Source organism: Haemaphysalis longicornis, unplaced genomic scaffold (genome assembly GCF_048455015.1).
Source record: "Haemaphysalis longicornis isolate Haplotype H1 unplaced genomic scaffold, Haemaphysalis longicornis Haplotype H1 scaffold_4, whole genome shotgun sequence".
NCBI classification, from domain to species: Eukaryota; Metazoa; Arthropoda; class Arachnida; order Ixodida; family Ixodidae; genus Haemaphysalis; species Haemaphysalis longicornis.
The window spans coordinates 93489357-93504064 of record NW_027526361.1 but is presented as its reverse complement, the minus strand read 5'-3'; the positions used below and the strand labels follow the sequence as shown (position 1 = coordinate 93504064).

Here is a 14708-nt window from a genome sequence, read left to right as displayed (position 1 = left end):
GTAATCTTACGTAGCTTTGATATTTCGTATAACCACAGGACATAAACTCGTTAAAGGTACTGCTCTTGCTTTCTCCTCTTCTTCAAACTCCAGAGCACGGGTCGGAGCAGTTTTTGTGAAGTTATATGACTTCCCAGAAGCAACGCCACTACTGTCAGGCTTTTATTCAGTTGCGGCAATTGAAGCTTTGTATCGGCATTGGAGAACAAATCGCAATAAAAACAGACAAAGATCGTACCGATGTAGCGTGCTAGTGACGAACTAATATTCTGTGCTGGCAATAGCTGTTGCTTTCATAATGCTTCCAGGGCTAAGCGAAATCAATTACCACTTGTTATAACTCCGATCATGGCTGTTATTTTCCAACAATTATTTGACGTAGGCTGTGTACCAAGCGCGTGGAAGGTTGACATGTAAAACTTAGCTTTAAAATCAGTCGGTTCTTCAAACCGTTCAAAATACTGGCGACGAACTTTCTCGACTGAATACGAAAGCCGAAACTGTTAAATCACCGCGTGATAGCCGATTCAACTAAATCACATCCACCGCTCCCGTACTATTTCTGACTAATTGGTAACACCTCTGCCGCAGCATATTTTCGCTGATCCAAAGTGGTAGCAAACAAACCTGGAGCGCGCCGTTGAGCAAAGAGGCGGTGTTATCTTGCTTGTGGCGCATGAAGTTGAGTACGCCCATGGCCTGGATGCGCATCCGGACCAGGTTGGCAAGCTCGGGTGCCATGCGCGGTATCCGGTCCACAGTGCTGCCAGCCTGGCCAAGCTGGTTGAGGGAAAAGCTGACACCCGCCACGCAGGTGGCCTGGCTCACTAGGGTTGCCTGCACCAGCGTCAATGCCGCCGCACGCATGGCCCGCAAACGACGAGAACTGTTCCGGCGTGTTCTAACACTACATTGCACTGTAGGCGTAATTAGCGCTACTGAAAGACTTTTCTGCCTTGTGCCCCGATGTTTTTTTAGAGTGAAAGGTCATTCATCGCGTCGCCATGACCTTGAGCAGCCGGGGCGCACGTGTGGCAGGTGTGACGACACGCCGCGTGTTCCGCTCCTTCGGAGCCTTGCCGCTGCGGTACCACGTGACTATGCAAGGTTTAATGGCTGCTCCGCCAGTGCTTGGACGCTTAGTCTCGCCATGGATGGGCTGTCTGTAGCGTGCGCATGAGCTTTTGTTCGGGATAAATAAGTTTACAAGTGTTAGCCCTCCGCCATTTCTTTTGTTGTTGCACCGTGCCCAGTTTTGTACTTTATCCATGAGTTCGAAAAGCCTGCACCCCTTACGCACGAAGCGTACTCTCGGTACAACAAGTGTATTGTGCCTTCAGTTTTTCGCGCATAAAATGCCGCTCTGCGCCACGCAATAGCTTCCGTTCGCAGCGCTGAAGCCCAATGGAAACTGATGATGAGATTAGGCTTGGCCCACGAGACGCTCCGCGGCTCAAGGCGCATGCAGTGCGACTGACCTGCTTGAAGGCTTCCCACGACGTGTTTCCGTACAGCGGCATGAACTTTTTTTGCGACGCCACGAGGTCCGGGTAGATAAGGTAGTCGCAAAGTTGAGTGATGGCGCCCGCGTGAGTGAAGTTTGAGCCAAGGACGCAGACCAGCTTGCTCGGCCGTACTACTCTTCCTTCCGGCGGCTCTGCAGAAGCAGCTACAGGAAAGCGAGCGGCCGCAGTGAAATGCGGTGAAGTTACCTCAGCCTAACTTAGCTTATCTTGGCGGCTTAAATTTGGATGAACACGGACGGCATCGCATTTGGTGGCGTCAAATGGTTACACAGCAGCGATCACGGAATATGGTCTCGGAAAAACACGTTACAATGGAGATGAGGGTTGGTTGTTTATGACGCAAGACCAACTGGGGCAAAGAGCGCCAATACAAGGTTATGTATGACAGATGAATATGAAAACTCTAAAATCTCGCAACAAAAACAAAATTAAAATCAGCAAAAGGCAATGAAGATGGTTGGTGTGGTGTAAAAGGACAGGGTGTGATAGTGCATGGCGTGAAATTAGGTGCAAAAACTACGTGGAATAGAAAATGAGGCGTAAAAATTTTATTTCGCTAGGAAACTTAAAAGTGCGCTGTAGAGGAATCATGGGATCATCCGCTAAAAACAGTGCTGGGTGTAGTGGGATGTGTTCTCTGTATAGTTGAGGGAAATGTTTGCGCCTTGTTGTGTGGAGTGCTTTGTATGTAATAAGAATGTGAATTACGGATAGGCCCTCCTCACACCTGCTACACAAGTGTCTTGGAGATCCAGTGGGAGTTTGTCGCATGTGTGTGGCCCATCCGTAATTTAGCTAGGGCAACTTCGATGAATCTGTTGTGTGACTCAGTAGCGTATCGTCCTATGTGTGGTTTTATTATGTGTAACTTGTTGTCTGCCAGTGTACTTCAGTTGGTTTGCCTTGTTTTGCGAAGGTGTTGCCTTATGTGTGGCTTGAGGTTGGTGTAGGGTATTGTTGTAACATTCACTGCGCTTGTAAGTGTAGCAGTGACTTCCATTTGATCCGCGGTCTCATTCCCCGCGATTTCAGCAGGGCCTGGAACCCAGCACAGGATTATTTTGTGTTAGCCTGGTCTTCCAGTGTGTCCCTTGTTGTATAACCAGGGGCAGGCTGTGTGCTTGTTGCCCTTTGAGTTTGCGTATACGTGTCCAGACTTTGTGAGTGTCGGCGTATGAGTTTATGGATGTCATGAATGAGCGCCAACTATCTCGTCTTGCCTCACGACGCACGCGTTTCCCGAGTTCTTTTGCTTGTTTGAAGGATACAAGGCTATTGGACATGAATTTATAAGAACATGAATTGCCGCTCCTCCTGTACAAAGCTCCCCTCAGCCAATGTGTTGCTAGCGACCACAAAACAGCACGTGTGGCGGCTCCTCCAAAGTAGTACCTTTTTATACTCAGCGCTCCAGATTAATTCTGACCACCCGTGGATCCTTAACAAGCTCCGGAATCTCGAATGCCCACGCATTCGAGATTTCAGCGCTCGTTAAAGATCCGAGGGTGGTCAGAATTCACCCGGAGCCCTTCACTACGGCGCCCCCATCTCCTGCATACAGCGTTGGCACAAACCTCACAATTAATAAATCAATCAATCGATCAAACTCAACCTCACTCACCCTTCACTTTACATCTCACCAAACTGCAAGGTATGCGGATCCCTGGCGACCCTATCCCGCATTATATGTGGGTGCATCAAAGACTGTTTCCCTTAATTTCCTCCAATTCGCAGTGGGAGGAGGCACTGGCGAGCTCAGACCAGCAGGAGACCCAAACATCCGTAGTCATCAGAGCCGCCGCTGTCGTTGCCCGGCGTAAACCGGCAGCCCCAACAGCCTTCTAACCACACAAAGCCCGGAAGAATTCTTTCTCTCTCTCTCTCTCATCTCCCGGGTCGGTGTTCTCTGCACGTGCCGTGGCTGACAGCACGCGTTCTTCGTCTCGCCCTGTATGCACACCCTCTCCCTCCGGCCACCTGCTACCTTCGGAGCTTCATATGTTGACATTAGATAGTGTACATTCCCCCTGAAAGGCAATGTATTTCAGATTATCTTTACAAGTGAAGTCTACAAAGACGTGGGTGTAGACTATCTTTGTAGACAATCTGGGAAGCTGGCTTTTCCACATCGAGAGTTGCACAGTTAAGCCCACTAAAAAAGGTCCGCAGTGGGTGCCGACGCCGCGTCTAGAGAATATAGAGAGGCAAAAAGAACTGGTATGGAACCGGAGGTAGTGCGGAAAAAAGGAATAGCTGCCGGGGAAAAAACTAAAAGTGCAGAAAATTGTGCAAGCAAAGATTAAGCAAGAAAGCAAACCACGGATGGCAGAATTACGAAGGAAGGGCAAAAGTGCATCCAAGAAATTTTGGAACCATGTAAAATCAATGGCTTAAAAAACGATATCCATCAAAAATTCATTAATGAGGAGGGTGAACATCTCTTAGGAGAGCAGGCGTTGGCGCATATTCATCGAGTGGTTAGTGAGAAGGTTAAAGAAATAGAGGTAGGGAAGCATGCACCGATAACAGCAGCGCCACGGAAGACTGCAAAAGATGAAAAAAGTTTGAGCAACATTGATTTAAAAAAAGCAGAGCAAAAGGCTCCCTCCGAACAGCACTGGGCCCGGGCGAAATACCAATGCAACTGATAAACCTGTTTGGACCAAAAAAGTAAGGCATCGTTTATGAGGGCAATATATCAGGTGATAAAAACCAAGCAATTTAAGGAGAATCAGCTAGACAGTAGGATGAATTTGATATATAAAGACAGAGGCAACAAACCTAGTATTGATTCATACGGACCACTCACAGTAACGTCAGTGGTGGATAGATTGGTATTGCAGGCGATAAAATTAAAAATTCCAACATGAATGGAAGAAAATGAAATCCTTGTGGAACTGCAGAATGTATTTTGACAAAACAGGCGCTTAGATGATAATTTGTTTGTGATAATAGAGTGCATTGAAATTGCAAAAGCTCAGAATGGACCATTGTAGATTACGTTCTTATGAACTAAAGGGGCATATGACAGTAAGCAGAGCACAGCTGTGGAGAACTCCAGGGCTTAGATGAAGAGCTACACTTCCTTATAGCAGTATATGAAGATTATGGAGTGTCTATGACAAGGGAAAGGTATAAATGCGCTTAGCAGGTCAGCACTAATCGAGAACTCAAACCGGGATGCCCTTTGAGCCCTACTGTTTGTTTTATATCGCAAGGTTGGAAACAAAACTAGTAGAGAGTGAATTAGGGTTCAACCTAACGCAAATGTTGCAGGGCGAAGTGGTAGAACAGTGTATTTCGGTAATGTTATATGCAGAGGATATTGTTATTGTAGATATGCAACGGCTCATAAATATTAGTGGTCAGGAAGCCACAGACCTCAGGTTAAATTTTAGCTCTGAAAATCGGGAATAGTTATAAATGACACTTGCACTGATGCAGTGTCAATCAGGCATGGCGAATTACCCAGGTTCAAGGAATATAAATACCATAATTTTGCTATCCAAGCACGTTCCTCCCCTGCTTTCGAAAAGAAATTTTGAAAAGAGTTTCATGCGAATCTAAGCACCCCCTTCGCTAAGCAACTATCGCATGTGGATTTTAGACGCGTTGAAGCGGGCTCGAGTTGACGTTGTGGCCAAGTCATTTCTGAAGTTTTCAATTACAAACCACTTCAACAAAACAGAAGAGGCCCTCCTGGGGATACTGAGAGCGGCGTCCCCAAGCGACACAACGGACTCAAATGGCAGTGAGGTTGACTGAGTGTCATACGTAAGCAGCGGCTTCACTTTCTGCGCCTATTTTTCTTTTGAAGGTTTCCCAAAAAAAACCTTATTCCTTGCGCCCGTCTCGTCGACGTACGGCCGCGAAAAAAATTGGGGTGAGGGCGGCAATTTATGCTTTTCGAATCTAAGCACAACCTTCACTTTGGGCATAGCCAGCTTAGAAAAAAAGGGCGTGCTTAGAATCGAGTAAATACGGTATTTGGAAGGGTCGATAAACAAAGGGAGCAGCTACTTAAGAACTGACGCGGAGCAACTTAAGAATAAAGGAAAGCGAAACGCATCTATACTGAAGCCTGGAGCTCTGGGGGCGTATACGGGCCTTACATTGGTGAATGCAGTACTCTGCTTCAACTCAGATACGCTAGCATCCTTGAATTGAACCAGAGAACGGTAGGCCCTTTGGGCTTATGAGCGCATGGTTAAAGAACTAAGCAGCGCAGGGAGATATGGGCTGGTTGTCGTTTGAAGTTCGAGAAGCTCGGAGTAAAATATTGTTTGTGGGGAAGTTGAGAGAAATGAATTAACGTAGGTGGACAGGTGAAGGTTACATAAAACGCGTGGATACGCAGTGGCTAAGGAAGACTAGGAGGCTAATGATTAAATACGGATATAAGAGTGGAGAATTAAAGACAGCCAAGGTAGCCAATAAAGAAGCAAGGCATATAGAAGCAAATCAATGGAGAAAAAAAAATGGAAGCTGAAAAGTCGTTAGAGATGTGCAGAGCAGAGAAACTCTACATCAGAAAGGAACATTTCAACGATAATTCCAAAGGCAGTGCTTTGCTTTTTGAGGCTATAGCCGGCTGCTTGCGAAGAGCTTTGCAGGGAAGTATGCACAAAATGATGAGACATGCGTGGTCTGCGGGGAAAAAAAACATATTCTGCACATAGTGCAGGAATCGAAGTGTATCCATCCAAATCTAGATGAGGGAAATATTTGGCTTCCAGAAGTAAAGGAAGCCTCTGTGCTACCTTTAAAATAGCACAGAGGGAGTTAACTTCAAGGCTGTCAAGGCCACAAAAAGAATAGAATGCTGGTGGACGAAAAGCAGCTGCCTCCTGTAACAAAAAAACTATTTTGTGCTTGCCCTTGGAGCGGCGCTAGTATTAAACTAAGAGCATAAAACGCAGATATATTAGTTTTTTGGTAAAATGACACGTCATTTACGCCACTACAAAAGAAATACCACTAGCAATCATCAATCATCATCATCAGCGGCGGATGAAGACCACCTAGGAAGATCGGGCCACGACGCCAAGCGTAAGCATGATGCCTTTCGAGGCCCCGAATACCGCGAGGCAAAAACCGCAACACGTCGGCGTGGCTACCAATCACGATTAAGGGTGCCCTTTGAGCGGAAGGTTGCGGCCAACAATTCGGCGTGGATGAGAACTATGTGATCGTGTATGGTTTCCCGCGGACCTCATTTTTTACCATGGTAACCCAAAAACACCTTGCTGGTCATCCACCTTCAGACAGCGGACGGGGGCTGGATTTTTGGGGTCAAATCCTTTCGGGGGGTAAAATCTTATCTCGGGCCTCTTCATTTGCTGACTTTTTCCCCTCGGACGTTGCTATCGGTCATTAAGGTTCACTATGAAAAAGAAGATACAGGGGCATTTATATTAGTGTTTATGCAACCCTAAAAGTCATGCGTTGATTTCAACACTCGATCGTGAGGTGGGCGCTGACCGATTGCGCGGTATTTTCGACAGTTTATCTTCGGCAACAGCACCACGGGTAAGCCAGATATGCGTTCGGTATATTCCTCACTATGCGCTCTGTAACTCCGTAAGATATTGGAGTGGAAACGGGATATTAGAACTTCAGCTTCATCTGGCTTTATACGAAGATCTTCTGGTCACGAAAAAAGCGAACTAAATGCCTTGTCTTTAGGTTGAAACGATAGTGTCTTCCAGCTTCTTATCACGCATATGTGGTTACAAAGTGGCCCTACCGGCAGAGGTAGGCGGACTCATGAGTCCACTCACTCAGACTAATTTGGACTCAAACTCACACGTGAGTTTGAGTTTGAATGAGCGCGAGGCTAGTGTAGCATGGGGAGTTTGAGCTTGAGTGAGTTTGAGCCTGCCTGAGTTTGAGTACGCCTACGACCGAGTGAGTTCCGAGTCCATTTTGAGTTTTGAGTACATTTTGAGATTTAGTACATTTTGAGTTTGAGTACATTTTCAGTACTGAGTACATTTTGAGTTTCAGTAGATTTTGAGTTGAGTACATTTTGAGTTTTGAGTACATTTTGAGTTTGTACTCGCTTTGAGTACTTAGTACATTTTGAGTTTGAGTACATTTTGAGTTTGAGTACGTTTTGAGTACTGAGTACATTTTGAGTTTGAGTGCATTCTTAGCTCTGAGTACATTTTGAGTGTGAGTACAAGTACGCTTTGAGTACTGAGTACTTTTTGAGTTTGAGTACCTTTTGAGCACTGAGTACATTTTGGGTTTGAGTGCATTCTGAATTCTGAGTACATTTTGAGTGTGAGTACATTCTAAGTTTTCAGTAGATTTTGAGTTTGAGTACATTTAGAGTACTCAGTACATTTTGAGTTCTGAGTACATTTTGAGTTCTGAGCCCGAGTGAGTTTTGAGTTTTGCGCTCACTGTGAGTTTGAGTTTCAGTGAGCGCAGATGTGCTGCTCAGCACTGAGTCTGAGTTTGAGTGAGTGGTCATTCGAAAAAAAATTCGTGAGTGAGTTTGAGTGAGCACGCCAACTTTTCCGAGGTATGCCTTCCGGTAACACCCGGAATAATTTGTTTCGAGACGCGAGTACTGGAAAAACAGTACTACTCCCCACATTGCAGAAAATCACTCACATGCCAATGTTCGGGCGGGAACATTTCTGCTGCTGCTACTTTGGGAGAAACCCGTGCGAATATAAGAGATCCGAGCAACACCCACCCCCCTCTTACGCTGAGGAAGAATGGCTGGCTTACCTGGCTGCTTCTCGACTTCGGTAATGCCGCCGCCGTCTGGAAGAACTGTTGGGATGCCGCGGTTGCCTCTCCTGCCCGGCTCGTTCTCATCTAACAAATTTAAAAATGGTATAGAAATCAGTCCTTACTTTTCACCGTCATGTGGTGAGGCGATTTGATGGGCCTGCCGGAGCCGAAGGAGACTCGGGCCGACCGTAGCACGAACCAAAAGTAGTAAAAATATGCGCTCTTCGCAGCAGGGTTAAGCGGCAGACACATGCGTGTCCTAGAAATCATGTTTGTAATGTGCCGCGGCAAAATATCTAGCAGGTTGGACGCACGCGGGAGCAACCGATCCGTGGTCTTCCGCCAGTCAAACCGGTTCTCGAGCGGGATACACGCGCATACATGCAGGCGCATCCTTTTCCGCCCTCGTGTATCGCTTTTTCGCTGCAAGTTGGGCGTATTCGGAAAGTACGTGCTCGAAAACTCCTTGACGTCACAGATCACATGACCACTGACCACATTGTCAGTATGTGGTAAAATGTGGTAAGAGTGGTGGGGCCCCGCATGTTACGCTGTGGCTTGGAAAGGATCACACAGGAAGCGATAAGAGCCGTATACGGGCCACGGTAAACAAAATTTGCTGCGAAGAGGGAGTCGCTCGTTTTGTCAGCGTCATGTCCGTAGCGCACCCAAGGAGCGCGACTACCATTTCCTACCTGTAGAACAGCAACGCCGAACATCACAGAATTCTCTTTTCTCTGGCTGTGGTGCTGTGATAGCGGCAGTATGTGAGTGGCTTGAGAGATTCAGGTTTAGGTGGAACGCGCTTCAGAAAATAACGGCGCCATGTTTAAGTGTCGTTCGCGATTATGAACCTGCGGACATTGACGCCCTTTTACCAGCACTGCTTAATTAACATTGAATCGCTCGCTACAGACCTCTTGGCCATTTCCATCGATGGCGCTAGCCCACCACCTCAAAGTCCTGTGGAACAACACTCATGATCATACCAACCAACATCTTCCCTCGCCCGATTTGGCTACACCGGATATCCCCTAGCCCTAGCGAATTCACCCAAGCATATAAATTCTGTGAACAGCCAGGCATAGTTTGACACATCATTATAGAGCGTAGAAAAAAACACGCATCCCCTACTTCTCCCCCCCCCCCCCACCCCCTACTGCCAAAAGCAGTGGAGGGGAGTGGTACCCAGCTCCTGCCACTTATATGATCAGCTGCTGCTCACCGCGGTCGATGCTAAGTCGGCTCACGGATTTTTGGGAAGAGAAAGATCCTTACGAGAACGTGTCTGTAATGCTCTCAACGTGTTTTCTCACTTTCTCCCTTTCGGACTGACAAGGAGCATCACGCCTGACGGCTCTTTTCCATTCTTACTTTTATTTGTTGTTGTTGCCGACGTTTACAATGGCACTATTTCTGCCGCCTGGACCACTTTACGTCTGTCATGTAGCAGCGCGATCACATGATTAATGAAGTCCTCAGTTTTCAGTCACGAACTGCGCTGACCTCTTCCGCATTGAAAAACGTTCCAACTGCACGCTTACGCACCAAAGCTGCATTCGGTCTATAGAGGGTGCCATACGAAAAAAACAACTACTATTACCGCTAGAAGCTGTTCATATAGGTTTTTTGCAAACATAAAGAGACAAAGAACAGCGTTGGGAATTATTTTTGTAGCATACATGTTACGTCTTATCAATGAGCCAAAGCATCTATCTTAATTCGCTATTTATTGTCTGGGCTACGATAAATTTCCAGGAACCCAAAAACTGATTGGAATGCACCAAAAACAATTCACGATTTCACCCATTCGCGTCGACTTTTGTGACAGAGCGCCCGGCCCCAAATTCGTTGCACGGGCCAATGCGCCAAAGCGGGGCCGATTCCCGCCTAGTCCAAACCGGACCGAACCGCCTGCGGACGACGGGCCAGACTTGGAGTGCCGCAGTAGAGTGTACTAGAAGTTCGCCTCTCCTTTTGCGTCGCGGCGGCGCGGCCGAATCCTGCCCCGGGTGAACAACCGGCCACCGACAGGCCACACCGGCCTGGAGGCGGTGTCGCGGAGACGGCGTGGGCGTCGCCCTCCCTTTCCCCATCGGCTGACGCAGCCACTTCACCTCCATTCGTCGGATTTCAAACTTCGGCCAGCGAGGGTCCCAATTGGAGCGATTCGAACTTCTCGGGGCCATAACGGACTTCCCGGGGTATAAAACAAGCCCGGAGGCACTCATCGGCGGCACTCTTCGGCGGCACCGAGTGGAGAGGTGCTGACGCCTTTGTGCGAGCCATGTAACGCTGTTGTTACCCTTGTAGTACTGCTTCAACTTCCCGTCGCCTCGAGAACTTCTTCCAGCTTCTTCGCTCTGCTCTGCGCCGCGGCGGTAGCGGACGGAGCAAGGCAGCGACGCGACACCGGTGGCTGCGACGAGCGGGCCCAGTCCCTACACGACTAAATTTTCTCGATGTTAGTTAAATGAGGTGGTGGGGAAGCAGAGTAACGTAGCCACATGAATACAGTTTGGTCAATCTCGCCACTACACTGACAATACTTGGAGGTTATTTCACCGCGCGCAGTCATCAAGGCCTCTCTCTGTAGTGGTCGCACGGATTAGGCCGGTTCTAGAGCTGTAGTCCCGAACAACATTAAGGGAGTTTTACGTGCCGAACATACATCTTGGCTTTAAAGGGACCCAGAAAAGCTTTGTGAAGGTGGAAATCAAATGCATAAAGGTGGTAGAACACATAACGGGGGATTTTTTAGCCAAGTGTGAGCCCTATACGTAGTACGGATAATTTGTAAAGAATTTTTGAAGATAGCTTTTCTCAGACGATGAGGGCGACGCCGCGGAGAGCCGATCTCTGCTGAAGCAACGGCGTGCCCCACTGATTCGCCCAATCGCCGGTGAGGTTGGCCGCCGGCAACGTCACTGCCATTGGCTTCCGGCTGCTCTTCCTCCTTCCTGCGCGATCCCGAGGTAAAGGCAAGGCGGGTCTGCAGCGATTGACGCGTGCCTAGGCGCAGGAATGTAGCTAGCGCAGAACGGAAGTCCAGCGCCGCGATGTCACATGGCTATTCCCAGTGTTTCTAGCTGCTTTGAAAGAAGCAGAGAGGGAGGAGGAATCGATCGGCAAGGGGGGGAGGTGCACTTCATTGCTTCTGGCGCAGCTAATACTGCATGTAGATAAATAATTCCAATGGCATTGCATCGCTGTATTGGTGCTACACTCTAATCCTGGTAACCCATAATGTAACTTCTAAACGGAAGTAACCTTAGTAACGAGATTTCTAAACTCACTTTCGTCCAGTACAAGCATCTTTTTTGCGAAATGTTGCCCTACGGCATAATAAAATGTTTTCATATGTACAACACTCTTCAGTTTTGTGATTTTTTTCCTTGAGTGGGTAAACTTGGTGTTGGTCATTTTGAGACAGCGGGCCCTTTTCACCATGTTAAGTGGGTTCATTATTCTCATTTGCACAAATCAGTCGTTTATTTATTCGCGTGGCATTGGCAGGGCGTATTGTTGTTTCGCAGGATCCTAGTGTAATGCAGTAAAGCGACTTTACAGAATGGTGGTATGTATGAGCCAGCATGCAGGCTGTTTTATTGTTATTGTTTTGATGATACGGAAATTGTGACGAATGTGGTTACAGGATGGACAGGCCAAGTTACACAGAGACAGGTGCAGGTGTAAACATGGGTTCTGCACCCTCATCGGTTCCTGGCTGTTCGAAAAGTGCGGCTGCATCTGGCTACCTATGCTATGACTTATCAGCACTACTGTTTTTCGTGCAAGCAGTGTTCCTTGAGCTGACAACCAGGACTCCCATGCGTATGACACCGGTTGAAATGAAGTCTGATTTCAGTGGAAACAACGGTATGAAAATGCAATAACTAAAACACATTCATTCACATATTCTTTGCAAAGATGGCAACCAGACCTGCACGACGAAAGTATGATTCACTTGTAAAAATTCGAGACCTTTCTGCAAGTGTTATGGTGTTAAATTTCGTATCATATTCTGCCTCATGTTTAGTGACTCTTTCTATCAGTTCATTACTGCATGTAGGTTATGAATTTACATAACGATGCCCTCAGCATGGAGCTTTGTAGTTTTTGAGTAACGCTAGCTATTCTATGATATGGGTAGTTTTGCAGAGCCAACAAGAAAAAGAGCTCTTTTTCGAGAAGAGCTCTTATAATGAAAAAGGGTTCTTTAATAACGCTCCAGTTGTTAGTGAGTGCTTGTCTTGTGTTTTTGTTCATCTTTTCAAGCTTGCGGTATTGCTTCATTATGAATGTATACAAACTGCAAGGCTGTCAAGCCTATTGCATTTTAACCCAAAAACCCCTTCGGGTCATTACAGGTACAGACCTCCTGGAAATTCCACTTGAAGATCGGGGCAAGTTCTAGATGGATCCACTCCCACAAAACATCTGTACGAAGAAAAAATGTAAGTTGGCGATTCCCTTTTACTAATAGCCGAGGAAGAAACCACCGATAAGAACACTTTACTGAAATGAGAATCTTTTCGGCTTCCACATGGGATCCTTGTTCAAATTGAAACTGCCAGTACGAAGAGGGGGAGGGAGATGTTTAAGTACAGTCCAAAATGTGACGCAGACGGCGTCGGCGTCGTGAAAGCACGTTTCCTGGCTTTAGTGCGACCAGAGTCCTTCAATGCTTTTCTGGTCACGAAACTCCGGCCGAAGTTTCATTCAGGGACAAAAGCTGCCGCTAGGATCGCCCCTGTTAACGTGAAGGCTTCGCCGGCGGTCGACGACGCTTGCTGGCCGGCTGTTTCTCCGTCGGCACGCGCCTACTTTCATCTGCTCTTCATTTTTTTCAGTCAGTTTTTCAGTCAGTCAGTTGTTTTTGAGTCAGTTGTCCCGTAGCTCAGCTGTGAAACTGAGGCAAGACCACGGGTGTTACTGAGGTGCATATGTTGCAGTGTTCGTTCGTTCCGGCAAGCAGCGCTACGTTCTCGCTTCGAAAAGGCGGACATCTGGCGTTTTCGATTTTTTACTAGCCTTTGCACCCGCCTGCATGATTTGAGTGAACTAGCGCCAGAATTAAATCTGTATTCAGCCCTGGGCGCGACATGCTGCGCTGAGCAAATGGGTGTGCAAACGTACAGCACGTTGGGTTAGCGCTGTGTTTGCGCGATTTTATAGCGCGCTAATAATGTAAAACAATAATCGAGATTCGGAAAGTTAGCGTGGACAGCAGGGAAAAAAACGCTCACGAAATGGAAGCAGAATAATGGGCGCGCGGAGGGGCCAAGGTAGGAGTAAATGCTACAGTTTTGAGCTACTTTCTCGGCTGTTCTCATAGGCATAAGGTGTCAACAGATAAAAACTCGCCCGCTCAGTGCCTGTCACACCCCTCCCACCCAAACGGCAAGTTAAAAAGCAGTGATTGATTGATTATGATGTTTAACGTGCCGACGCTACACAGGCAATAGGGCGCGCGCCGTAGTGTAGCGCTCCGGACTAATTTTAACCACTCAGGTACCTGAGTGGTTACAGATAAGTTACAGATACGTATCTTTAACTTGCGCCGAAATCTCGAACACACAAGTGTTTTCTCGTTTCCCCTCCATCAGAAAAGCGGCGGGGAACCCGCGTCCTTGGGCTTATCAATAAGCGCAATGCCTTAGCCCCTAAGAAAGCGCGGCGGGTAAGTAAAAGAAAATTATATGCAGGCAAAGATAGCCATGCTCCGCTTTCCAAATTCAAAATATCTGGTTGGATAACCAAAATCACAGTAGCTGCAGTCCGATCTTTGTGCGGCGACGAAACGCGACGACGTTTAGCAGACGGATTTTCTCGTTGTGAGCGCAATCGTGGCTTGGGCTTCGTAAGATAGCCGGCAGGTTTTCAAATATCCGGGGCGACGCGGAGCTGAACTTCTCGCGCTGCAGAAGCACAGCTTGTCCACTTATTTTGAACTCATCCGCTCGAATAATGTCCGTGGGGTCGAAATATTTCCCGAACACACGAACGGCCTTCGACTCGAAGCTGAAAGCGTCCGTCTCCTGTCGTGGAATGGCTCGCTTCCACCTGTCACGTTGTTCGCGGTCGCTGGGGAGGCAGAACAATTAAGCCTTTTCCGTTGTATTCCGATAGCCAGAGCGGCAACCAGGTACACAGCACGTCAGAGGCATGGTAGTTCACATAACTTGCCCTTCGTAATAAGTTTAGAAAGCTATATCACACAACAAACACCAGCAAGCTCGCGCTCCAACGCACTGCAAATACGGCCGCCGCCGTCCAAGCCGCCTTCACCAGACTCGTAGCGCCACCGCGCGGGAGCGTTGGTCCCCATATGAAGCTCTCCCATAGCGTTACGGAGAAGTTTCGTGACCAGAAAAGCATTGAAGAAGGACTCTGGTGCGACGTTCGTTATGTTGCGTGTACTAGTGATTCCAC

General features: G+C 47.6%; 1 protein-coding gene across 1 annotated transcript in view; it reads right to left on the bottom strand.

The window, feature by feature from the left end:
- Window positions 1-1661, bottom strand: part of LOC144179842 (uncharacterized) — a 37238-nt gene extending 35577 nt beyond the window's left edge. The window contains exons 1-2 of the mRNA XM_077708272.1: window positions 1479-1661; window positions 628-837 (exon numbers count right to left, since the gene is read on the bottom strand). Of these exons, the coding sequence (XP_077564398.1) occupies window positions 628-837; window positions 1479-1520 (252 nt within the window). The 5' untranslated portion in view covers window positions 1521-1661. The remainder of the gene's footprint in view (window positions 1-627; window positions 838-1478) is intronic.
- Window positions 1662-14708: the final 13047 nt, after the last annotated feature.